The 27,530-nt window shown below is 51.4% G+C and overlaps 1 protein-coding gene across 2 annotated transcripts; it reads right to left on the reverse strand.

Moving 5' to 3' along the window:
• Positions 1 to 235: 235 nt before the first annotated feature.
• FAIM (Fas apoptotic inhibitory molecule) lies at positions 236 to 26,341 on the reverse strand. 2 transcript variants are annotated; one of them, XM_077474752.1, is made up of 6 exons: positions 26,235 to 26,332; positions 23,512 to 23,562; positions 11,611 to 11,746; positions 9,193 to 9,421; positions 8,617 to 8,666; positions 236 to 3,670 (listed from the first exon to the last, which is right to left on the reverse strand). In XM_077474752.1, the coding sequence occupies exons 2-6, from the start codon at positions 23,553 to 23,555 to the stop codon at positions 3,521 to 3,523; spliced, it is 609 nt and encodes a 202-aa protein (XP_077330878.1). In that variant the 5' UTR covers positions 23,556 to 23,562; positions 26,235 to 26,332; the 3' UTR covers positions 236 to 3,520. The 2 variants fall into 2 exon arrangements, with proteins under 2 accessions (XP_077330878.1, XP_077330879.1); XM_077474753.1 differs by lacking the exon at positions 23,512 to 23,562 and having other exon boundaries at positions 26,235 to 26,341.
• Between the last annotated feature and the right edge of the window lie 1,189 nt (positions 26,342 to 27,530).

The following is a 27,530-nucleotide window of genomic DNA, read 5'->3' on the forward strand; positions in this document are numbered from 1 at the left end:
CCCATCCAACCCCCGTTCTCCAGGCCAGTAAGATGAACACCAAGTGCCATATAAAAAAAATGGCTACCTCCCCCATATGTACAGTGTTCCTTCTCAACTGATCTGCCACTGGCCTCATTCTCCTCACCTAATAAGGTCCAATAGCTCTATCTTAGTGGCTGGGAATGGTGGAGACACCCCATGTCAGACCTCACAGTGTCTCCTCCAGGAATTGAAGTTTTGGAGAATAAAGACAAAATGAAAACAAAAGTTTATTGTAATGTGAGCAGCAACACCGATGGAGGAAGATACAGAGAGAATCAAAGTAAAAAATTTCCTAAAACAAAAATATCTGTAATATTTACATCATAGAACATATATAACATTGTATACATGAAGTCTACGGGACGCGCCCCATCACCGGGATCCTGCGCTACATGAAGACGCAGCGATCGCTGCACCGCCAGGAGGTGTGTGACCCGCCCTGTGTCAGAGGAGGAGCTTCACAGAGGGGGGAGGGACACAATGTGAATGTTGGGTTCTGCCACATAGAGGGGGGAAGTCTAACAGGAGGGTGTGGGCTGTGTTATGGCTTCTGAGCACCAACCTACCCCGTCCTCCTCCGATATGTGTACCAACTTACAACACCGACAACCCCTCCGATGTGTGCCAACCTAAAACAATAACCCATCCTCCTCCGATATGCATGCCCATCTAGCACACCGGCCCATCCTCCTCCAAGATGTGTAGCAAACCTACCCCATCCTCCTCCAATTTGTGCACCAATTTACCACACTGCCCTTCTAGCACACCGCCCCATCTTCCTACAATATGTGTACCAACCTAACACACCAGGCCATCATTTTCCGACATGTGTCCCAACCTACCACACTGGGCTGCCCTTCTCTGATACATGTACCAACCTACCACACCAGCACATCTGCCTCTATGTGCACCGACCCCCCCCCCCAATATGTGTGCCCATCTACCACACTGGCCCATCCTCCAAAACGTGTACCGATCTACCACACCAACCCAATGTCGTCCTATATATGCACCAACCTACCACACCAGACCATCCTCCTCTGATATATGCACCAATCTCTAACGCCGGCCCATCCTCCTTTGATATATGCACCAACTTACCACACCAATCCATCCTCCTCCAAATATCTGCAGTCAACTACCAAATTGGCCCCTGCTCTTCATGCACCTACACGATCGCTCCGGCCCATCCTATCTGCCTCCGATATGAGCACCCACCTACCACACTAGCCCATTCTCAGATACGCAACCAATCTTCCATATCAGCCTGTCATATGCTGATATACATGTGCCAATCTACCACACTGGCCCGTGCTCCGATATGGGCACCAACCTTCCTCTCATGTGCAACAATCTACCACACCAGCACATCTTCCCCTGACATGTGTGCCAATCTACCCGAGCACCCTGCCCCCTCTGATATGCACGCTGACTTACTACACAAGCCCATCCTCCTCTGCCATGTGCACCAATCACACTGACCCGTCCTCCTCTGGCATGTGCACCAATCACGCTGACCCGTCCTCCTCTGCCATGTGCACCAATCACGCTGACCCGTCCTCCTCTGCCATGTGCACCAATCACGCTGACCCGTCCTCCTCTGACATGAGCACCAATCACACTGACCCGTCCTCCTCTGACATGAGCACCAATCACACTGACCCGTCCTCCTCTGACATGAGCACCAATCACACTGACCCGTCCTCCTCTGCCATGTGCACCAATCACACCGACCCGTCCTCCTCTGCCATGTGCACCAATCACACCGACCCGTCCTCCTCTGCCATGTGCACCAATCACACCGACCCATCCTCCTCTGCCATGTGCACCAATCACACCGACCCGTCCTCCTCTGCCATGTGCACCAATCACACGGACCCGTCCTCCTCTGACATGTGCACCAATCACACGGACCCGTCCTCCTCTGACATGTGCACCAATCACACCGACCCGTTCTCCTCTGACATGTGCACCAATCACACCGACCCGTCCTCCTCTGCCATGTGCACCAATCACACCGACCCGTTCTCCTCTGCCATGTGCACCAATCACACGGACCCGTCCTCCTCTGACATGTGCACCAATCACACGGACCCGTCCTCCTCTGACATGTGCACCAATCACACGGACCCGTCCTCCTCTGACATGTGCACCAATCACACGGACCCGTCCTCCTCTGACATAAGAGGGAAGCCATCATCACATTATACGGAGCCTGTGACACTGCACTGTAGATTTATTCTCATGGCAGCCAAGTCACTATTCCTGAGATCTACAACACCCCTCCCCTCTATATGGGAGAGTCCCGACACCCTCCGGGCACCGTACAAATGGGCCTATTTATAAAGATCGGGGAGATAAAAGCCCCTCCCCCAACCTCCCTCACTGATCATTACATATCTGACAAGTGAAAAATAAAGGAATCTTCCTGGAGGAAAGTCTCTTCTCCACCTCCATACATGAGATAGGAGGGACTGCGAATGGTGTAAAGAGGAACTCTGGGCACAAATGACAGAGGATGCGGCTGCTGGTGGAATTAAAGCTGAAATGTAATCCGCTTCTATTTTACCTTCCCTGACTCTCCCAGGAAGCTCACAGTGTGCGGGGAAACCAGAGCAAGCAACTCCACTACTGTGCAAGACTGAAGGGAAGGCCGGATCTAATCAGCGGGTTCTGTACTTCCCCTGTATCAGTTCCCTTGTTGATCCTGCCAGTATATCTGTTATTGTCCCACTTCCTAAAAAGCGGTCCAACACAATTGCCACTTACAGGGGTGGGATAGGGGGAGGGGCTTACAACTGTCAGCTTTTAGTCATATGGCTTCACTTTCTTCCAAAAGAAAATAAATAAAAACAGGTTTTTGTAACAATATAAAAAGGTTTCCTCGGGGGGGGGGGGGGGGGGTGGGACCTAATTTCTCACATCTACCTATCACTCTAAGAGTCCCCCGTCTAGAGGGTGACAATACCGCCCTGTGATCTCACTACCCAATGAACGGTCTGGTCACAGGAAGGAGAATTAGAAAAGGATTGTTACTGGCAGGATCAACAGGTAATGTCATGTGACAGGGAAAACAAACTGCTGTGTCACTGATATTTACAGAATGCAGTGCGTCAGTCTGACTTTGGTTGGAGTTCCACTTTAAAGTGATAAGAAAAAATAAATAAAAAGCAATAAATTGAGGAGTTTCCTGTAAAACAGATGTTGCTGAAACACAGGAAACGGCCCAGAGCAGCTTTATAAATAAACAGAAATCATTGGAGGAAAACCCAAATCCAACCATCGATCTTTATAAATAGGCCTGGAAGCGTCATTCCATGTGACCTCTGTACAGCTCTGTGATTGGTCTGCCCCCCCCATCCCAGGGTCCGCACACCCATATAAAGGACCGGCACTAACCAGCTACACCCTCCAGGGGGCACTACAGTCCGTGGGAAAGGGTTAAACATGACGACTATCAGTCCCTGATCAGAATCTGGAGATCTGCGGTGACGAGTTACTCCACGCTCTCCGGGATTTCACAATCGTCCACAATCAGTGTATGGATGATCCCTTCCCGCCGCTTGCCGCTGCTCACCGCCTTGATGCAGCAATCGTGATTGGCGATGCTGAAGTGCGTCTCCGTACCGTCTTCTACAAACTCCCCCTGTGCACAGAACACACACAGAACACACAATGTGACCGCTCTGATATGAATAAAGATTGGCTTCCTACACATTGTTTATATCAATAAAGTTTTATTCATGTTTTATCCATATAAGAAGACAACTTCCTATACCAGTGTGTATAACATTCCTGCGTGTTCTAGAAATCTGGGTACACCGGGGGGGAGGGGGGGGTCTATGTATAAAATATAACTGTATGACAAACAGGACAAGATCAGATCATGTATCATCTATCATCAGAGGCTCCATACTGACCCGGGGATCCCTCCCGTTATCATCAGAGGCTCCATACTGACCCGGGGATCCCTCCCGTTATCATCAGAGGCTCCATACTGACCCGGGGATCCCTCCCGTTATCATCAGAGGCACCATACTGACCCGGGGATCCCTCCCGTTATCATCAGAGGCTCCATACTGACCCGGGGATCCCTCCCGTTATCATCAGAGGCTCCATACTGACCCAGAGATCCCTCCCGTTATCATCGGAGGCTCCATACTGACCCGGGGATCCCTCCTGTTATCATCGTAGGCTCCATACTGACCCAGAGATCCCTCCCGTTATCATCAGAGGCTCCATACTGACCCAGAGATCCCTCCCGTTATCATCAGAGGCTCCATACTGACCCGGGATCCCTCCCGTTATCATCGGAGGCTCCATACTGACCCGGGGATCCCTCCCGCTATCATCAGAGGCTCCATACTGACCCGGGGATCCCTCCTGCTATCATCAGAGGCTCCATACTGACCCGGGGATCCCTCCCGTTATCATCGGAGGCTCCATACTGACCCGGGGATCCCTCCCATTATCAGAGGCTCCATACTGACCCGGGGATCCCTCCCGTTATCATCAGAGGCTCCATACTGACCCGGAGATCCCTCCCGTTATCATCAGAGGCTCCATACTGACCCGGGGATCCCTCCCATTATCATCAGAGGCTCCATACTGACCCGGGATCCCTCCCGCTATCAGAGGCTCCATACTGACCCGGGGATCCCTCCCGCTATCATCAGAGTCTCCATACTGACCCGGGGATCCCTCCCGCTATCATCAGAGGCTCCATACTGACCCGGGGATCCCTCCCGCTATCATCAGAGGCTCCATACTGACCCGGGGATCCCTCCCTTTATCATCAGAGGCTCCATACTGACCCAGGGATCCCTCCCGTTATCATCAGAGGCTCCATACTGACCCGGGGATCCCTCCCGTTATCATCAGAGGCTCCATACTGACCCGGGGATCCCTCCCGCTATCAGAGGCTCCATACTGACCCGGGGATCCCTCCCGCTATCATCAGAGTCTCCATACTGACCCGGGGATCCCTCCCGCTATCATCAGAGGCTCCATACTGACCCGGGGATCCCTCCCTTTATCATCAGAGGCTCCATACTGACCCAGGGATCCCTCCCGTTATCATCAGAGGCTCCATACTGACCCGGGGATCCCTCCCGTTATCATCAGAGGCTCCATACTGACCCGGGGATCCCTCCCTTTATCATCAGAGGCTCCATACTGACCCAGGGATCCCTCCCTTTATCATCAGAGGCTCCATACTGACCCGGGGATCCCTCCCTTTATCATCAGAGGCTCCATACTGACCCGGGGATCCCTCCCTTTATCATCAGAGGCTCCATACTGACCCGGGGATCCCTCCCTTTATCATCAGAGGCTCCATACTGACCCGGTGATCCCTCCCGCTATCATCAGAGGCTCCATACTGACCCGGGGATCCCTCCCGTTATCATCAGAGGCTCCATACTGACCCGGGGATCCCTCCCTTTATCATCAGAGGCTCCATACTGACCCGGGGATCCCTCCCGTTATCATCAGAGTCTCCATACTGACCCGGGGATCCCTCCCTTTATCATCAGAGTCTCCATACTGACCCGGTGATCCCTCCCGTTATCATCAGAGTCTCCATACTGACCCGGGGATCCCTCCCGTTATCATCAGAGTCTCCATACTGACCCGGGGATCCCTCCCATTATCAGAGGCTCCATACTGACCCGGGGATCCCTCCCGTTATCATCAGAGGCTCCATACTGACCCGGAGATCCCTCCCGTTATCATCAGAGGCTCCATACTGACCCAGAGATCCCTCCCGTTATCATCAGAGGCTCCATACTGACCCGGGATCCCTCCCGTTATCATCGGAGGCTCCATACTGACCCGGGGATCCCTCCCGCTATCATCAGAGGCTCCATACTGACCCGGGGATCCCTCCTGCTATCATCAGAGGCTCCATACTGACCCGGGGATCCCTCCCGTTATCATCGGAGGCTCCATACTGACCCGGGGATCCCTCCCATTATCAGAGGCTCCATACTGACCCGGGGATCCCTCCCGTTATCATCAGAGGCTCCATACTGACCCGGAGATCCCTCCCGTTATCATCAGAGGCTCCATACTGACCCGGGGATCCCTCCCATTATCATCAGAGGCTCCATACTGACCCGGGATCCCTCCCGCTATCAGAGGCTCCATACTGACCCGGGGATCCCTCCCGCTATCATCAGAGTCTCCATACTGACCCGGGGATCCCTCCCGCTATCATCAGAGGCTCCATACTGACCCGGGGATCCCTCCCGCTATCATCAGAGGCTCCATACTGACCCGGGGATCCCTCCCTTTATCATCAGAGGCTCCATACTGACCCGGGGATCCCTCCCTTTATCATCAGAGGCTCCATACTGACCCGGTGATCCCTCCCGCTATCATCAGAGGCTCCATACTGACCCGGGGATCCCTCCCGTTATCATCAGAGGCTCCATACTGACCCGGGGATCCCTCCCTTTATCATCAGAGGCTCCATACTGACCCGGGGATCCCTCCCGTTATCATCAGAGTCTCCATACTGACCCGGGGATCCCTCCCGTTATCATCGGAGGCTCCATACTGACCTGGGGATCCCTCCCGTTATCATCAGAGTCTCCATACTGACCCGGTGATCCCTCCCGTTATCATCAGAGTCTCCATACTGACCCGGGGATCCCTCCCGTTATCATCGGAGGCTCCATACTGACCCGGGGATCCCTCCCGTTATCATCAGAGTCTCCATACTGACCCGGTGATCCCTCCCGTTATCATCGGAGGCTCCATACTGACCCGGGGATCCCTCCCTTTATCATCAGAGGCTCCATACTGACCTGGGGATCCCTCCCTTTATCATCAGAGGCTCCATACTGACCCGGGGATCCCTCCCGTTATCATCAGAGTCTCCATACTGACCCGGGGATCCCTCCCGTTATCATCGGAGGCTCCATACTGACCCGGGGATCCCTCCCGTTATCATCAGAGTCTCCATACTGACCCGGTGATCCCTCCCGTTATCATCAGAGTCTCCATACTGACCCGGGGGTCCCTCCCGTTATCATCAGAGGCTCCATACTGACCCGGGGATCCCTCCTGTTATCATCAGAGTCTCCATACTGACCCGGTGATCCCTCCCGTTATCATCAGAGTCTCCATACTGACCCGGTGATCCCTCCCGTTATCATCGGAGGCTCCATACTGACCCGGGGATCCCTCCCTTTATCATCAGAGGCTCCATACTGACCTGGGGATCCCTCCCTTTATCATCAGAGTCTCCATACTGACCCGGTGATCCCTCCCGTTATCATCAGAGTCTCCATACTGACCCGGGGATCCCTCCCGTTATCATCAGAGTCTCCATACTGACCCGGGGATCCCTCCCGTTATCATCGGAGGCTCCATACTGACCCGGGGATCCCTCCCGTTATCATCAGAGTCTCCATACTGACCCGGTGATCCTTCCCGTTATCATCAGAGTCTCCATACTGACCCGGGGATCCCTCCCGTTATCATCAGAGTCTCCATACTGACCCGGGGATCCCTCCCGTTATCATCGGAGGCTCCATACTGACCCGGGGATCCCTCCCGTTATCATCAGAGTCTCCATACTGACCCGGTGATCCCTCCCGTTATCATCAGAGTCTCCATACTGACCCGGTGATCCCTCCCGTTATCATCGGAGGCTCCATACTGACCCGGGGATCCCTCCCGTTATCATCGGAGGCTCCATACTGACCCGGGGATCCCTCCCGTTATCATCGGAGGCTCCATACAGACCTGGGGATCCCTCCCGTTATCATCAGAGGCTCCATACTGACCCGGGGATCCCTCCCGTTATCATCAGAGGCTCCATACTGACCCGGGGATCCCTCCCGTTATCATCAGAGGCTCCATACTGACCCAGGGATCCCTCCCGTTATCATCAGAGGCTCCATACTGACCCAGGGATCCCTCCCGTTATCATCAGAGGCTCCATACTGACCCGGGATCCCTCCCGTTATCATCAGAGGCTCCATACTGACCCAGAGATCCCTCCCGTTATCATCAGAGGCTCCATACTGACCCGGGGATCCCTCCTGCTATCATCAGAGGCTCCATACTGACCCAGGGATCACTCCGCACACTAAATTTTGCTACACACTACAAGATTTTTGTCATCCAACCCAGCGTGCTGAACAAAAAAAAAAAACTAAAGGATCGCTGTGCTAACACAAGCAATGTTAGTGCAGCGATCTCCCTGGCTGTGCTGGGGGACGGCTCCTCCCCTATCAGTAAGCGCTCGTAGCCATTGGCTGGCGGATCGGATGCTGGTTTTCAAGCCTATCTGTGCAACAGAAGCGGCTCATGAGATCGGACAGGCAGCGGGACACACGGGATGAATGTTGGCGGGTCCTACAGATGACTTCCATGTGTGCGCTTCATTCTAATGCTGTAGTACAGGACCTTTTCATAGGCACTACAAGGTGCAGCATTACTACTTATGGCATTTATAAGGCCAAATCTTCTTCATCTTAAATAAGCTAATCAATAAAAAAATAAAAAATAAATGTATAAATAAATATCATGTGATCGGGTGTGTGTGTAATGTGGGGGGGGGGGGGGGGGTGAAGCACTTACCGCTGTCTCCAGCTTCTTTCCATTACACCAAACATCCATCGTGTCCTTCTCTGCAATATAAGAAACAGGAAATCATCATCCAACTCTATTCAATCTGGTCTCAGACAATACAGGGGAGTGGGATTTGTATTCCCAGGGGGGTGTGGGATTTTTATTCCCAGGGGGGTGGAGTGGGATTTGTATTCCCAGGGGGGGTGGAGTGGGATTTGTATTCCCAGGGGGGGTGGAGTGGGATTTGTATATTCCCGGGGGGGTGGAGTGGGATTTGTATATTCCCGGGGGGGGGTGGAGTGGGATTTGTATATTCCCGGGGGTGGATGCAAGATTAATATTCCCTGGAGGGAGGGTGGATTCGGGGGTGAAGCGGGATTTATATTCCGGGGGGGGGGTAGAGTGGGATTTGTATACTCCCAGAGGGAGGGGCGAGGATTTGTATATTCCCAGGGGGTGGAGTGGGTTTTGTATATTCCCGAGGGGGGTGGAGCGGGATTTATATAGTCCCAGGGGGGGTGGAGCGGATGGATTTGTATTCCGGGGGGGGGTGGGCAGACACATGCAGATGACGGGACCACTCACCCAGCACCACCCTGCAGTCCTCCCCGTCTAGGTGCAGCACCCAGGTGTTGGTGGTCTTGGATCGGTTCTCCATGTACTTCTTCAGGCTCTTGCCGTTGACCTCCAGCGTGTATTCGTAGGCGAAGCCGCTGACGGCGTCGATGTTGATGGTGGCCTTCGTCTGCGCGGCTCCCACTGGAAACGTCTCCTTCCCCACCAACTTAAACATCCAGTCCTTCCGGATGATCTCCTGCCACCCCGAGACACAACATGACCCCACGTCATCTCCCGTACACCGTGTGATCTGAGGACACTACATAACGTGCCGGTATGACGGGGCACAATATACAAGGACCAGACACAATGCATCATGGGAAAGGCTTCATTTACTCCGACACCGCTGCAGTGTAATGTGTGCAGATAATACCTTCCCTGGTTCCCCCTCCCCCATCAACTTTCTATTAAAATTCTTTAATCAAATAATTTTTTTCCTTCAGAAAACTTTTCTGAGACCCAGTGATGTCACCCCCCAGGTCTGTCTGCTGGTTTCTGCTCCACGATTGGTGGGAGGGGCTGGCAGACTCCTGTAAACATCAGTACTCTGCCTCAGAACTCCTTTAAAAGCCTGAGTGTTATATGAAAGAACACATCCTGGCATCCCTTTAAACGTGCATGCTGTTCCTATGCATTATATGAAAGAACACATCCCGGCATCCCTTTACACATGTATGCTCCTACATGTAGGCCACTGAGTGCTGCAGATTTTAGCATTGCAAACTACTGATCAGTTGTTTTAGCATGCATGTCCAAAAGGAGGCTGGGATGTGTTTTTTCTTAGAATGCCCAGGATCAAAATGATTGATGGCAGAGGACGTCAACAGGTGTGAAACGTGGCCAAACACAGTACAGATCAGGAGGAGTAGGGTCTGATTAAGCCTAGGTTCACACCGATGCGATGCGGGAACCAGTGTGATTACATCGCTGGTTCCAGCATCGTTTCTCTCCTGCAGAAAGTTCACACTGCATTCTGCGAATCGCTGTGGGTGTCATTACAATGTTAATGACACCCCCGGATTGGTTGACAGATGGCAATGTGCACTGTGAACTCGCACAGGAGGGTACAATGCCAATTAAAAATAGAGACATCACACATTCTGTGGCTTTTTAAATCACAATTAGAATCGGTGTATAAATAGCCAATGAGTTTGTTATCTGTAATGTAGATGCTCTGAGCAGGCTGGATACTGAGCCAGGGGGAGCAGAAAAGAACTGTCAAAAGACCTGCGTAACAAGGTAACAAAACTTTATAAAGATGGGAAAGTATATAAAAAGATATCCAAAGCCTTGAATAGGTCAGTCAGTACTGTTCAATCACATATTAAGGTAGACTAAAAAAAAATTGCAGCCACAACTGCCAGAAGGATTTTTCGGGATACAAAAGAAAAACCCCCCACAGGTAACCTCAGGAGAAATACTGGCTGCTCTGGCAAGAGACGGCGTGGTTGTTTGAAGAAGCACAATACAATGATACCTGAACAAAAATGCTCTGCATGGTGGAGTCGCCAGAAGGAAGCCTTTACTGAGCCAATTCCACAAAAAAGTCCAGCGAGATGTGCCAAGGTGTTGTCAGCCATATTGTAACCGGGCTTTTTTTTGTAGCATTGATACAGTAAAGGCTTCTTTTCTGGCAACTCCACCAAGCAGCTCATTTTTGTCCAAGTATCATCGTATTGTGCTCCTTAAAAACAACCACACTGTCTTTTTCCAGAGCAGCCAGTATTTCTCCCTGTGGGGGGGGGGGGGTTCTTTGTATCCCAAACAATTCCTGTGGCAGTTGTAGCTGAAACCTTTCTGGGTCTACCTGACCTTGGCTCAGTATCAAGAGATCCCTGAATTTTCTACTTCTTAAGTGATTGAACAGTACTGACTGGCATACTCAAGCTTTTGGATATCTTTTTATATCCTTTTCCATCATTATAAAGTTCCATTACCTGGTTACGCAGGTCTTTTGAAAGTTCTTTTCTGCTCCCCGTGGCTCAGTATCCAGTCTGCTCAATGCATCTATGTGAGAACTAACAAACTCATTGACAATTTATACACAGACACCAAATAATGTAATGTAAAAAGCCACAGATGTGGGAAATGAACCTTTAATGGCATTGTAACCTGTGTGCCGCCTTCTGCGTCTGTACTTTTCATCAGGGCCATGGGGGGGGGGGGATTTCTGTTATTATGATTTTAAAATAAGCCAAAAAATCTGATAATAATTGGCTTCATATAATCACTATCTGAAAATACGAAACATTTTTATGGTATCATCAGTCATATCTCCAATTATAATGCCAATATCTCCCCATTTCTACCCCAGGGGGGGGGGAATTTTGGGCACATCCATATATATCATATCTTATATCCTTGTACACAGAAGGGGGGTCTTACCTTCCCGTCCACATAGACCACTCTCTTCCCCGACGTGGTGCCGTGTTCAAACTCAATCTTATGGACGCCATCACTGAGAGCGACTTCCCACACGGCCACCAGGTCAGTCATTTTCTCCAGACGGCCGTATCGTGATCTGTAGGGAGACGAAGGGGGGGGATGGGGTCACATGGTGTACGGGGGGGGGGGCGTCCTCAGTACTGATTACCGGACTCAGTAAGATGATAATGATCTCCGGGATTAGAGGAGCTTCACACCACACAGAGGGATTAGAGGTCTGCAGAAGAAGAGACTCGGACCGCAGGTGAGGAGAACACATTCCTGATATACGGGGGATACTCTACATTTATTATCACATTTTACTGACCAATAGAATTAGGGAAAAAAAGATAAATAGCTCCATGGATACAATTGGGACATCAAATGAGGAAAAAGCCGATTTCATTTATTTGCCTTTATTCCCTGGTGAAGGTCCCAGTGATGAGGAAATGTCCCCAGAACAATGAAACGATCCGTAGTTCTGACAAACAAGAACAACTTTATAATAAGCAGAACAAGAAGGTTCTATACAATCCTGACACAGCCCAGGCCCACAGCACCCTGGGACCCGAAATCTGTGACATAGCCCCACCCCCATAATCACCAGTACAGGTGATTGAAGCGGTAAACTGTACAGGAGCCACACACTGAATTGTGATTGGCGGACGGCATTGAAATACAATGGGGGGGGGGGGATATAAAGTGTCCAAGAAGTTTTACCTCCACCTGCATAGCTTAAAGCTCTCCATTTTCACAGAGTGGTACATGGACCAGGAATGGTCTATAATGTCTGTCCCAGATCATACATGGAGCGAGAATGGTCCGTAATGTCTGTCCCGCATCATACATGGAGAGGGAATGGTCTGTAATGTCTGTCCCGCATCATCCATGGAGTGGGAATGGTCTGTAATGTCTGTCCCGGATCATACATGGAGAGGGAATGGTCTGTAATGTCTGTCCCGCATCATCCATGGAGTGGGAATGGTCTGTAATGTCTGTCCCGGGTCATACATGCAGTGGGAATGGTCTGTAATGTCTGTCCCGGATCATACATGGAGTGGGAATGGTCTGTAATGTCTGTCCCGGGTCATACATGCAGTGGGAATGGTCTGTAATGTCTGTCCCGGATCATACATGGAGTGGGAATGGTCTGTAATGTCTGTCCCGGGTCATACATGGAGCGGGAATGGTCTGTAATGTCTGTCCCGGATCATACATGGAGTGGGAATGGTCTGTAATGTCTGTCCCGGGTCATACATGCAGTGGGAATGGTCTATAATGTCTGTCCCGGATCATCCATGGAGTGGGAATGGTCCGTAATGTCTGTCCCGGGTCATACATGCAGTGGGAATGGTCTATAATGTCTGTCCCGGATCATACATGGAGTGGGAATGGTCTGTAATGTCTGTCCCGGGTCATACATGCAGTGGGAATGGTCTATAATGTCTGTCCCGGATCATACATGGAGTGGGAATGGTCTGTATCATCTGTCCCGGGTCATACATGCAGTGGGAATGGTCTATAATGTCTGTCCTGGATCATACATGGAGTGGGAATGGTCTGTATCATCTGTCCCGGATCATACATGGAGTGGGAATGGTCCGTAATGTCTGTCCCGCATCATACATGGAGCGGAAATGGTCTGTAATGTCTGTCCTGCATCATACATGGAGCGGGAATGGTCCGTAATGTCTGTCCCGCATCATACATGGAGTGGGAATGGTCTATAATGTCTGTCCCGGATCATACATGGAGAGGGAATGGTCTGTAATGTCTGTCCCGGATCATACATGGAGTGGGAATGGTCTGTAATGTCTGTCCCGGGTCATACATGGAGCGGGAATGGTCTGTAATGTCTGTCCCGGATCATACATGGAGTGGGAATGGTCTGTAATGTCTGTCCCGGGTCATACATGCAGTGGGAATGGTCTATAATGTCTGTCCCGGATCATCCATGGAGTGGGAATGGTCCGTAATGTCTGTCCCGGGTCATACATGCAGTGGGAATGGTCTATAATGTCTGTCCCGGATCATACATGGAGTGGGAATGGTCTGTAATGTCTGTCCTGGGTCATACATGCAGTGGGAATGGTCTATAATGTCTGTCCCGGATCATACATGGAGTGGGAATGGTCTGTATCATCTGTCCCGGGTCATACATGCAGTGGGAATGGTCTATAATGTCTGTCCCGGATCATACATGGAGTGGGAATGGTCTGTATCATCTGTCCCGGATCATACATGGAGTGGGAATGGTCCGTAATGTCTGTCCCGCATCATACATGGAGCGGAAATGGTCTGTAATGTCTGTCCTGCATCATACATGGAGCGGGAATGGTCCGTAATGTCTGTCCCGCATCATACATGGAGTGGGAATGGTCTATAATGTCTGTCCCGGATCATACATGGAGTGGGAATGGTCTGTAATGTCTGTCCCGCATCATACATGGAGTGGGAATGGTCTATGTCTGTCCCGGATCATACATGGAGTGGGAATGGTCTGTAATGTCTGTCCCGGATCATACATGGAGTGGGAATGGTCTATAATGTCTGTCCCGGATCATCCATGGAGTGGGAATGGTCTATAATGTCTACAGAAATAGAAAACTGCGCCAACCCTATACTAAACTAAAATAAATAACAAAAAATAGTGTCAAAATATGTAAGTAATTATCATTAAATGATTATAACGATAAAAAAACTTAAGTGCATAAAGAACACAGCAATACATAAAGAAAAAATAAAAGTCCAATCATGGAAAGTTCATATGTGAGTCCAGATAAGCGTTTGTGACACCACAGTGATTCAACACAATCCAAAAGCGCATAAAGTGCCCGTCACCGTATATTGAATGCGCTTACCAGAAAATAAACAAATTAGGGCGTTTGTATATATTCGATGGGTCCCATCAAAAGATATCCTCCTTTTTAGTGGGTCAGCTCTCCATCTCCCAATAGTACCTTCCAGATATTAATATACTCCGTGGTCCCAATAGGGAGCTTAGTAATTGCCAAAAAAGAAAGGAGCTAACATGGCATAATATCCCATTGACAACGTCAGGTATGACGAAACGCGTCTGGGAGGGCACGCAGTGACGCCACCACGTTGTTGGAGAGGAGGACGGGCTCCTGTTTGCCGGCCGGCTTTTTATGTACTGTTTATACAAGCTGTATTTTATCCATCCACATGTAAGTGTGCTACTTTTTTTCTTTTAATAAACTGTCCAAACGATATTATGCCATGTTAGCTCCTTTCTTTTTTGGCAATTACTGAGCTCCCTATTGGGACCACGGAGTATATTAATATCTGGAAGGTACTATTGGGAGATGGAGAGCTGACCCACTAAAAAGGAGGATATCTTTTGATGGGACCCATCGAATATATACAAACGCCCTAATTTGTTTATTTTCTGGTAAGCGCATTCAATATACGGTGACGGGCACTTTATGCGCTTTTGGATTGTGTTGAATCACTGTGGTGTCACAAACGCTTATCTGGACTCACATATGAACTTTCCATGATTGGACTTTTATTTTTTCTTTATGTATTGCTGTGTTCTTTATGCACTTAAGTTTTTTTATCGTTATAATCATTTAATGATAATTACTTACATATTTTGACACTATTTTTTGTTATTTATTTTAGTTTAGTATAGGGTTGGCGCAGTTTTCTATTTCTGTATATCTGTTGGGTGTTATATCACATCTATTGCTGCTGCCTGTTTCACATATAGTTTATTTGTTTTCACGTTTTTTCCTAGCGCGGTATATTTTTTCCATTTGTACCATCTATAATGTCTGTCCCGGATCATACATGGAGCGGGAATGGTCCGTAATGTCTGTCCCGGATCATACATGGAGCGGGAATGGTCTGTAATGTCTGTCCCGGATCATACATGGAGCGGGAATGGTCCGTAATGTCTGTCCCGGATCATACATGGAGCGGGAATGGTCCGTAATGTCTGTCCCGGATCATACATGGAGCGGGAATGGTCTGTAATGTCTGTCCCGGGTCATACATGGAGCGGGAATGGTCTGTAATGTCTGTCCCGGGTCATACATGGAGCGGGAATGGTCTGTAATGTCTGTCCCGGGTCATACATGGAGCGGGAATGGTCTGTAATGTCTGTCCCGGATCATACATGGAGCGGGAATGGTCTGTAATGTCTGTCCCGGATCATACATGGAGCGGGAATGGTCTGTAATGTCTGTCCCGGATCATACATGGAGCGGGAATGGTCTGTAATGTCTGTCCCGGATCATACATGGAGCGGGAATGGTCTGTAATGTCTGTCCCGGATCATACATGGAGTGGGAATGGTCTGTAATGTCTGTCCCGGATCATCCAATGCAGCGGGAATGGTCTGTAATGTCTGTCCCGGATCATACATGGAGTGGGAATGGTCTGTAATGTCTGTCCCGGATCATCCATGGAGTGGGAATGGTCCGTAATGTCTGTCCCGGATCATCCATGGAGTGGGAATGGTCTATAATGTCTGTCCCGGATCATCCATGGAGTGGGAATGGTCTGTATCATCTGTCCCGGATCATCCATGGAGTGGGAATGGTCTATAATGTCTGTCCCGGATCATACATGGAGTGGGAATGGTCTGTAATGTCTGTCCCGCATCATACATGGAGCGGGAATGGTCTATAATGTCTGTCTCGGGTCATACATGGAGCAGGAATGGTCTGTAATGTCTGTCCCGGATCATACATGGAGTGGGAATGGTCCGTAATGTCTGTCCCGGATCATCCATGGAGTGGGAATGGTCCGTAATGTCTGTCCCGGATCATCCATGGAGTGGGAATGGTCTATAATGTCTGTCCCGGATCATCCATGGAGTGGGAATGGTCTGTATCATCTGTCCCGGATCATCCATGGAGTGGGAATGGTCTGTAATGTCTGTCCCGGGTCATACATGGAGCGGGAATGGTCTGTAATGTCTGTCCCGGATCATACATGGAGCGGGAATGGTCTGTAATGTCTGTCCCGGATCATACATGGAGCGGGAATGGTCTGTAATGTCTGTCCCGGATCATACATGGAGTGGGAATGGTCTGTAATGTCTGTCCCGGATCATCCAATGCAGCGGGAATGGTCTGTAATGTCTGTCCCGGATCATACATGGAGTGGGAATGGTCTGTAATGTCTGTCCCGGATCATCCATGGAGTGGGAATGGTCCGTAATGTCTGTCCCGGATCATCCATGGAGTGGGAATGGTCTATAATGTCTGTCCCGGATCATACATGGAGCGGGAATGGTCCGTAATGTCTGTCCCGGATCATACATGGAGTGGGAATGGTCTATAATGTCTGTCCCGGATCATCCATGGAGTGGGAATGGTCTGTATCATCTGTCCCGGATCATCCATGGAGTGGGAATGGTCTATAATGTCTGTCCCGGATCATACATGGAGTGGGAATGGTCTGTAATGTCTGTCCCGCATCATACATGGAGCGGGAATGGTCTATAATGTCTGTCTCGGGTCATACATGGAGCGGGAATGGTCTATAATGTCTGTCCCGCATCATACATGGAGCGGGAATGGTCTATAATGTCTGTCCCAGATCAACCAATGCAGCGGGAATGGTCTGTATTGTCTGTCCCGGGTCACCCATGGAGCGGGAATGGTCTGTAATGTCTGTCCCGGGTCATTCATGGAGCGGGAATGGTCTGTAATGTCTGTCCCGGGTCATTCATGGAGCGGGAATGGTCTGTAATGTCTGTCCCGGGTCATCCATGGAGCGGGAATGGTCTGTATTGTCTGTCCCGGGTCACCCATGGAGCGGGAATGGTCTGTAATGTCTGTCCCGGGTCATACATGGAGTGGGAACGGTCTGTAATGTCTGTCCCGGGTCATACATGGAGCGGGAATGGTCTGTAATGTCTGTCCCGGGTCATACATGGAGCGGGAATGGTCTGTAATGTCTGTCCCGGGTCATACATGGAGTGGGAATGGTCTGTAATGTCTGTCCCGGGTCATACATGGAGTGGGAATGGTCTGTAATGTCTGTCCCGGGTCATACATGGAGTGGGAATGGTCTGGTCCCTGGATCCAGACTGTAGAGATCTCCAGGTAAAGACATTGAAATCAAAATCAACAAGAAGCGCACTCTGTGCTAATTACGACCAATGAGATTCTTCTCCCTTTCGATATAACACCGGGGGGCAGTGAGGGGAAGGTATGGGGCAGATGTACAGTGAGGAAAATAACGATCGTCTCCCCTGCAGATTGTATAAGTTTTGCCCACTTACATAGAAATGAAGGGTTTATCATTGTTATCAGAGGTGAATTTTATATGATGGAGACAGAAGATCAACCAAAAATCCAGAAAAATCACATGATACAAATGTTATAAATGGAGTTGCAGTTTTAGTGAGTAAAATAAGTATTTGATCCCCAAGCAAAACATGACTTAGTAGTTGGTGGAGAAACCCTTGTTGGTGATCACAGAGGTCAGACGTTTCTTGTAGGTGGTGATGAGGTTTCCACATCTCAGGAGGGATTTTCTCCTCTCTTCTTTACAGATCTTCTCTAAATCCTGAAGGTTTCTTGGCAACTCGAAGTTTCAGCTCCTCCATACATTTTCTATAGGATTAAGGTCTGGAGACTGGCTAGGCCACTCCATGACTTCCTCCAAACACGGCGAGTCCCCCTCCTCAGGAAGACACATATACAGGTCCCCCTCCTCAGGAAGACACATGTACAGGTCCCCCTCATCAGGAAGACACATGTACAGGTCCTCCTCCTCAGGAAGACACGTGTACAGGTCCCCCTCATCAGGAAGACACATGTACAGGTCCCCCTCATCAGGAAGACACATGTACAGGTCCCCCTCATCAGGAAGACACATGTACAGGTCCCCCTCCTCAGGAAGACACATGTACAGGTCCCCCTCATCAGGAAGACACATGTACAGGTCCCCCTCATCAGGAAGACACATGTACAGGTCCCCCTCCTCAGGAAGACACATGTACAGGTCCCCCTCATCAGGAAGACACATATACAGGTCCCCCTCATCAGGAAGACACATGTACAGGTCCCCCTCATCAGGAAGACACATGTACAGGTCCCCCTCCTCAGGAAGACACATGTACAGGTCCCCCTCATCAGGAAGACACATGTACAGGTCCTCCTCCTCAGGAAGACACATGGACAGGTCCTCCTCCTCAGGAAGACACATGTACAGGTCCTCCTCCTCAGGAAGACACATGTACAGGTCCCCCTCCTCAGGAAGACACATGGACAGGTCCCCCTCCTCAGGAAGACGCATGTACGGGCCCCCCTCCTCAGGAAGACACATGGACAGGTCCCCCTCCTCAGCAAGACACATGTACAGGTCCCCCCTCCTCAGGAAGACACGTGTACAGGTCCCCCTCCTCAGGAAGACACGTGTACAGGTCCCCCTCCTCAGGAAGACACATGTACAGGTCCCCCTCATCAGGAAGACACATGTACAGGTCCCCCTCATCAGGAAGACACATGTACAGGTCCTCCTCCTCAGGAAGACACATGTACAGGTCCTCCTCCTCAGGAAGACACATGTACAGGTCCCCCTCCTCAGGAAGACACATGGACAGGTCCCCCTCCTCAGGAAGACGCATGTACGGGCCCCCCTCCTCAGGAAGACACATGGACAGGTCCCCCTCCTCAGCAAGACACATGTACAGGTCCCCCCTCCTCAGGAAGACACGTGTACAGGTCCCCCTCCTCAGGAAGACACATGTACAGGTCCCCCTCCTCAGGAAGACACATGTACAGGTCCCCCTCCTCAGGAAGACACATGTACAGGTCCCCCTCCTCAGGAAGACACATGTACAGGTCCCCCTCCTCAGGAAGACACATGTACAGGTCCCCCTCCTCAGGAGGACACATGTACAGGTCCCCCTCCTCAGGAAGACACATGGACAGGCCCCCCTCGTCAGGAAGACACATGGACAGGCCCCCCTCGTCAGGAAGACACATGGACAGGTCCCCCTCCTCAGGAAGACACATGGACAGGTCCCCCTCCTCAGGAAGACACATGGACAGGTCCTCCTCCTCAGGAAGACACATGGACAGGCCCCCCTCGTCAGGAAGACACATGGACAGGCCCCCCTCGTCAGGAAGACACATGGACAGGCCCCCCTCGTCAGGAAGACACATGGACAGGTCCCCCTCCTCAGGAAGACACATGGACAGGTCCCCCTCCTCAGGAAGACACATGGACAGGTCCTCCTCCTCAGGAAGACACATGTACAGGTCCTCCTCCTCAGGAAGACACATGTACAGGTCCCCCTCCTCAGGAAGACACATGTACAGGTCCCCCTCCTCAGGAAGACACATGTACAGGTCCCCCTCCTCAGGAAGACACATGGACAGGTCCTCCTCCTCAGGAAGACACATGTGCAGGTCCCCCTCCTCAGGAAGACACATGTACAGGTCCCCCTCCTCAGGAGGACACATGTACAGGTCCCCCTCCTCAGGAAGACACATGGACAGGTCCCCCTCCTCAGGAAGATACATGTACAGGTCCCCCTCCTCAGGAAGACACATGTACAGGTCCCCCTCCTCAGGAAGGCACATGTACAGGTCCTCCTCCTCAGGAAGACACATGTACAGGTCCTCCTCCTCAGGAAGACACGTGTACAGGTCCCCCTCCTCAGGAAGACACATGTACAGGTCCCCTCCTCAGGAAGACACATGTACAGGTCCTCCTCCTCAGGAAGACACATGTACAGGTCCTCCTCCTCAGGAAGACACGTGTACAGGTCCCCCTCCTCAGGAAGACACATGTACAGGTCCCCCTCCTCAGGAAGACACGTGTACAGGTCCCCCTCCTCAGGAAGACACGTGTACAGGTCCCCCTCCTCAGGAAGACACGTGTACAGGTCCCCCTCCTCAGGAAGACACATGTACTGGTCCCCCTCCTCAGGAAGACACATGTACAGGTCCCCCTCCTCAGGAAGACACATGTACAGGACCGTCTGAAGTTTGCCAATGAACATCTAAATGATTCAGAGAAGGATTGGGGAGAAAGTTCTGTGGTCAGATGAGACCAAATTCAGCTCTTTGGCATCAACTCGACTCGCCGTGTGTGGAGGAAGAAAAATGGTGACTATGAGCCCAAGAACACCATCCCTACAGTCACACACGGAGGGGGGAACATGAACACCATCCCTACAGTCACACACGGAGGGGGGAACATGAACACCATCCCTACAGTCACACACGGAGGGGGGAACATGAACACCATCCCTACAGTCACACACGGAGGGGGGAACATGAACACCATCCCTACAGTCACACACGGAGGGGGGAACATGAACACCATCCCTACAGTCACACACGGAGGGGGGAACATGAACACCATCCCTACAGTCACACACGGAGGGGGGAACATGAACACCATCCCTACAGTCACACACGGAGGGGGGAACATGAACACCATCCCTACAGTCACACACGGAGGGGGGAACATGAACACCATCCCTACAGTCACACACGGAGGGGGGAACATGAACACCATCCCTACAGTCACACACGGAGGGGGGAACATGAACACCATCCCTACAGTCACACACGGAGGGGGGAACATGAACACCATCCCTACAGTCACACACGGAGGGGGGAACATGAACACCATCCGTACAGTCACACACGGAGGGGGGAACATGAACACCATCCCTACAGTCACACACGGAGGGGGGAACATGAACACCATCCCTACAGTCACACACGGAGGGGGGAACATGAACACCATCCCTACAGTCACACACGGAGGGGGGAACATGAACACCATCCCTACAGTCACACACGGAGGGGGGAACATGAACACCATCCCTACAGTCACACACGGAGGGGGGAACATGAACACCATCCCTACAGTCACACACGGAGGGGGGAACATGAACACCATCCCTACAGTCACACACGGAGGGGGGAACATGAACACCATCCCTACAGTCACACACGGAGGGGGGAACATGAACACCATCCCTACAGTCACACACGGAGGGGGGAACATGAACACCATCCCTACAGTCACACACGGAGGGGGGAACATGAACACCATCCCTACAGTCACACACGGAGGGGGGAACATGAACACCATCCCTACAGTCACACACGGAGGGGGGAACATGAACACCATCCCTACAGTCACACACGGAGGGGGGAACATGAACACCATCCCTACAGTCACACATGGAGGTGGGAACATGAACACCATCCCTACAGTCACACACGGAGGGGGGAACATGAGGCTTTGGGGCGGTTTCTCTGATAAAGGTCCAGGCCGACTTTGCCCCATCGAGGGGCCAATGGACGGGCCGTGTATTGTAAGATCTTGGATGAGAACCTTCTTCCCTCACCCAGAACACTGAAGATGGGTCATGGATGGGTCTTCCAGCATGACAATGACCCAAAACATACCGCCAAGGCAACAAAGGAGAGGCTCAAGAAGAAGCACATGAAGGTCATGGAGTGGCCTATCCAGTCTCCAGACCTTAATCCTATGGAGAATGTATGGAGGAGCTGAAACTTCGAGTTGCCAAGAAACCTTCAGGATTTAGAGAAGATCTGTAGAGAAGAGAGGAGAAAATCCCTCCTGAGATGTGTGGAAACCTCATCACCACCTACAAGAAATGTCTGACCTCTGTGATCACCAACAAGGGTTTCTCCACCAACTACTAAGGGGGTCAAATACTTATTTTACTCACTGAACTCCATTTATAACATCTGTATTGTGTGATTTTTCTGTATTTTTGGTTGATCTTCTGTCTCCATCATATAAAATACACCTCTGATAACAATTATAGACCCTTCATTTCTATGTAAGTGGGCAAAACCTACACAATCCACAGGGGAGAGGATCGTTATTCCCCCCACTGTACACAAGGGGGAGGTAGGCAGAGAGAGAAATGTGTGGGGGGGGTAGGAGAATGTATGGGGGCAGATGGGAGACTGTGTGGGGGGTGGGGTGTACACGAGGGGTAAGGAAGATGTACAAGGGGGGGGGGGGTAGATGGGAGACTGTATAGGGGTGGGGCAGATACAAACGGGGGGGGGGGGGGTAAATACATACACAATCAGCCTCATTTATTGGATCTCAGCTCCTCATAGCAGTTGAATTGCAGCTTTCAGGTTAAAGAAGAACTCCGCTCCAAACTAAATCTTCTAGGAAATGTCTAATGGCGGAGTTGGGGACACTGCAGACAATTTGTTGTCACCGTCGGCTTTGCATTAAAGGAATCTCCTCAGGACAGGAATACGTGAGCGGACATCCTAGTCTGTTGCCATGGTGATCCTCCGGGTTCAGAATTTCTCGCACCATTTAGCGGTCCTGCCGCAGATTTGTTTTCTATAAATATATAAGTGAAGCTTTTGAATTGCGTTTCCTTTAAGATCTCCCGGAGTCAGGGGAGCCATGCTGTGCTCCGCCCCCACCACAGACAGCCAATCACAAGCTGCCGATGGGTGGGACTACACACAGCTGTTCATTTGTTTTGTTAGTTCCGTCAGGGGGGAGGGGGATCCCATGACCAGTCAGTATACATTCATGGAGGTGACTGCCATCAGATGGGGGAGAATTACTGGAGAGTTCAGAATCGGGTACAGCTCTGCATGGCAGCCAATCAGGTTCTGACTTCAGGTTCTTCAATGAAGCTTTGACAATAAAACCTGGAAGCTGATTGGTTTCTATGTGGAGCTGCACCAGATCCTGTGTGCTCCAGTGTTAGTAAATCAATGCCGGTGCTTAGCGGAGTTCCTCTTTAATGTCTGAAAGCTGTTAGGCCAACATTGTGATTTCCTGTGTGGGGGAGGGGCTGTATACAGGAAAGGAGTGGAGGGGCCCTTCCTGTAGGTGGGACATTACCTCACTTCATCATCGTACATCGTCACCTCCTGGTGGGCCGCCATTCCTTCCCTCCAATCCGCAACAAGAGAGAAAAAGAACCAGAATTATAAACACTGCAAGGACTCCTGTGATTGGATGATGGAGGCATGGCAAGGATCCTGTTATTAGATGACGGCGGTACGGCAGGGATCATGTGATTGGATGATGGCAGTACGGCAGGGATCATGTGATTGGATGATGGCAGTACGGCAGGGATCATGTGATTGGATGATGGCAGTACGGCAGGGATCATGTGATTGGATGATGGCAGTACGGCAGGGATCATGTGATTGGATGATGGCAGTACGGCAGGGATCATGTGATTGGATGATGGCAGTACGGCAGGGATCCTGTGATTGGATGATGGCAGTACGGCAGGGATCCTGTGATTGGATGATGGCAGTACGGCAGGGATCATGTGATTGGATGATGGCAGTACGGCAGGGATCATGTGATTGGATGATGGCAGTACGGCAGGGATCATGTGATTGGATGATGGCAGTACGGCAGGGAGCATGTGATTGGATGATGGCAGTACGGCAGGGATCCTGTGATTGGATGATGGCAGTACGGCAGGGATCCTGTGATTGGATGATGGCAGTACGGCAGGGATCCTGTGATTGGATGATGGCAGTACGGCAGGGATCATGTGATTGGATGATGGCAGTACGGCAGGGATCCTGTGATTGGATGATGGCAGTACGGCAGGGATCCTGTGATTGGATGATGGCAGTACGGCAGGGATCCTGTGATTGGATGATGGCAGTACGGCAGGGATCATGTGATTGGATGATGGCAGTACGGCAGGGATCATGTGATTGGATGATGGCAGTACGGCAGGGATCATGTGATTGGATGATGGCAGTACGGCAGGGATCATGTGATTGGATGATGGCAGTACGGCAGGGATCATGTGATTGGATGATGGCAGTACGGCAGGGATCCTGTGATTGGATGATGGCAGTACGGCAGGGATACTGTGATTGGATGATGGCAGTACGGCAGGGATCATGTGATTGGATGATGGCAGTACGGCAGGGATCATGTGATTGGATGATGGCAGTACGGCAGGGATCATGTGATTGGATGATGGCAGTACGGCAGGGATCATGTGATTGGATGATGGCAGTACGGCAGGGATCATGTGATTGGATGATGGCAGTACGGCAGGGATCATGTGATTGGATGATGGCAGTACGGCAGGGATCATGTGATTGGATGATGGCAGTACGGCAGGGATCATGTGATTGGATGATGGCAGTACGGCAGGGATCCTGTGATTGGATGATGGCAGTACGGCAGGGATCCTGTGATTGGATGATGGCAGTACGGCAGGGATCCTGTGATTGGATGATGGCAGTACGGCAGGGATACTGTGATTGGATGATGGCAGTACGGCAGGGATCATGTGATTGGATGATGGCAGTACGGCAGGGATCATGTGATTGGATGATGGCAGTACGGCAGGGATCATGTGATTGGATGATGGCAGTACGGCAGGGATCATGTGATTGGATGATGGCAGTACGGCAGGGATCATGTGATTGGATGATGGCAGTACGGCAGGGATCATGTGATTGGATGATGGCAGTACGGCAGGGAGCATGTGATTGGATGATGGCAGTACGGCAGGGATCATGTGATTGGATGATGGCAGTACGGCAGGGATCATGTGATTGGATGATGGCAGTACGGCAGGGATCCTGTGATTGGATGATGGCAGTACGGCAGGGATCATGTGATTGGATGATGGCAGTACGGCAGGGATCATGTGATACAATACACCAATACGGACTGCAAGCAAGGACTTGTGTGCTTGGAGGATAGCAGCCTGGGGGGGGGGGGCTGGTGATACACATAGACTGCAGGGTCTCCTGTGATTGGATGACAGTGTCAAGGCAGGATCATCTCCAGTATATCTCAGCAAATAACTCACAGTAACACACAGTAAGTAATGTGATGATGTGTGTATACAGGGGGCGCAACTGAGGTCCTTGTATACCCCATCAGTTCTAATAGCCCCTTCTGGGTACTCCCTGACATCCATAATGGCCCCTCCCCAGAGTACTCCTTGATGCCCCTAATCGTCCCTCCCCTGATAACTCCTGACACGTCTAAGAGCCCTTCCCCTGAGTACTCTTGGATGCCCCTTATAATCCCTCCTCCGAGTACTCCCTTATACCCCTAATGGCCCCATCCCTGGGTACCCCATTACCCCACCCTTGGGTATGACATCACCTCTAATGGTCCCTCCCCTGAGTACTCCCTCATACCCCTAATGGCCCCACCCCTGGGTATGACATCACCTCTAATGACCCCACCCCTGAGTACTCCCATGTGACATAACAATACACCAGTACAGAGTGCAGGGACTCGTGTGATTGGATGATAAATGTTTACAATGGCTGTATAGATGGAGCGATGAGCGGAGATGGCACAGTGTACAGACCCTCCCCCACTCTATATATATATATGATTGGTCCCGGGGTTTCACTTTAATGCCAGAATCCTGTGAATGGTTTGGGGGAGATTTTTCTATCACTTCCTGTCCCTGGAACTCCGAGGATAGAGATGGGGGGTGAGAACATCCCCCACCCCAGTGCGGTCACTATACTCCTCAGAGAGGAGGACATGGGGGGGGGGGGGGAGTGTGCCCGGTACACACAGGCCCCCCTCCCCCTCTCCCGTTGCTCGGGACTCACCTGATTCTCTGGGCCGGAAGTTAGAGTGACGCGGCCTCCGCTGCCCGGGCAACTGTCTCCAGGTGACCAGAGCGAGGCCCCGCCCCTTCCCGCCGTGCGCTCACTTCCGCCCGATGGGTTGGAGAATTTGGCAGAACACATACATGTTTTAACGGAAGTGACGTTCCGTCGCCGCCATCTTGGTACACTTCGCACTCGCCCATAGTAAGGATACAGTGAGAAGTCGGCAAGTGGACATCTTGTTACACCCACCGCATTTCACACTTATTTTTACCAGTAATCGGATCTTATATAGTGAAATACAGGATTTAGAAATGATTTTGCAAAGCAGCTGTGTTCTGTTACTTCTGTGGTCCCTCTGTGGCGCTCCTGACTCCTCCTCTTCTGGGGTCCTCCACAGCGCTCCTGACTCCTTTTCTGGGGTCCTCCGCGGCGCTCCTGACTCTTTTTCTGGGGTCCTCCGCGGCGCTCCTGACTCCTTCTGGGGTCCTCCGCGGCACTCCTGACTCCTCCTCTTCTGGGGTCCCTCCGCGGCACTCCTGACTCCTCTTCTGGGGTCCCTCCGCGGCACTCCTGACTCCTCCTCTTCTGGGGTCCCTCCGCGGGAACTCCTGACTCCACTTCTGGGGTCCCTCCGCAGCACTCCTGACTCCTCCTCTTCTGGGGTCCCTCTGCAGCGCTCCTGACTCCTCCTCTTCTGGGGTCCCTCCGCGGCGCTCCTGACTCCTCCTCTTCTGGGATCCCTCCGCGGCGCTCCTGACTCCTCTTCTGGGGTCCTCCGCGGCGCTCCTGACTCCTCCTCTTCTGGGATCCCTCCGCGGCGCTCCTGACTCCTCTTCTGGGGTCCTCCGCGGCGCTCCTGACTCCTCTTCTGGGGTCCCTCCGCGGCGCTCCTGACTCCTCCTCTTCTGGGATCCCTCCGCGGCGCTCCTGACTCCTCTTCTGGGGTCCTCCGCGGCGCTCCTGACTCCTCCTCTTCTGGGATCCCTCCGCGGCGCTCCTGACTCCTCTTCTGGGGTCCTCCGCGGCGCTCCTGACTCCTCTTCTGGGGTCCTCCGCGGCGCTCCTGACTCTTCTCCAGGAGGAGACCCGATCCAGAGCACTTTATATGCTTGACACCACAGCCATTCTTCAGACTGCTGGAGGGTGGTAAAAGGGGGGCTCAGTATTTCTGCTGACAGTGTGTACGTCCATTGTTGTACAACTCTACAGCAATGAAGGAGATACTCCACTGACAGCACCACAAATGGCACTTTGAGTTGGTTTTTATAAATAACCCCACATACATTTTGCAGC

The sequence above is a fragment of the Lithobates pipiens genome, unplaced genomic scaffold (genome assembly GCF_037356315.1).
Source record: "Lithobates pipiens isolate NorthernLeopardFrog02 unplaced genomic scaffold, aLitPip1_a1.2 Scaffold_126, whole genome shotgun sequence".
Classification (NCBI taxonomy): Eukaryota; Metazoa; Chordata; class Amphibia; order Anura; family Ranidae; genus Lithobates; species Lithobates pipiens.

Coding starts and splice junctions, on each gene's coding strand:
- FAIM (XM_077474752.1), bottom strand. CDS start 23,555: ATGGCGGCCCACCAGGAGGTGACGATGTACGATGATGAAGTGAG. Junction 8,667..9,192: donor GGACTGCAGGGTGGTGCTGG/GTGAGTGGTCCC, acceptor CTTATATTGCAG/AGAAGGACACGATGGATGTT. Junction 3,671..8,616: donor GAAAGAAGCTGGAGACAGCG/GTAAGTGCTTCA, acceptor TTCTGTGCACAG/GGGGAGTTTGTAGAAGACGG.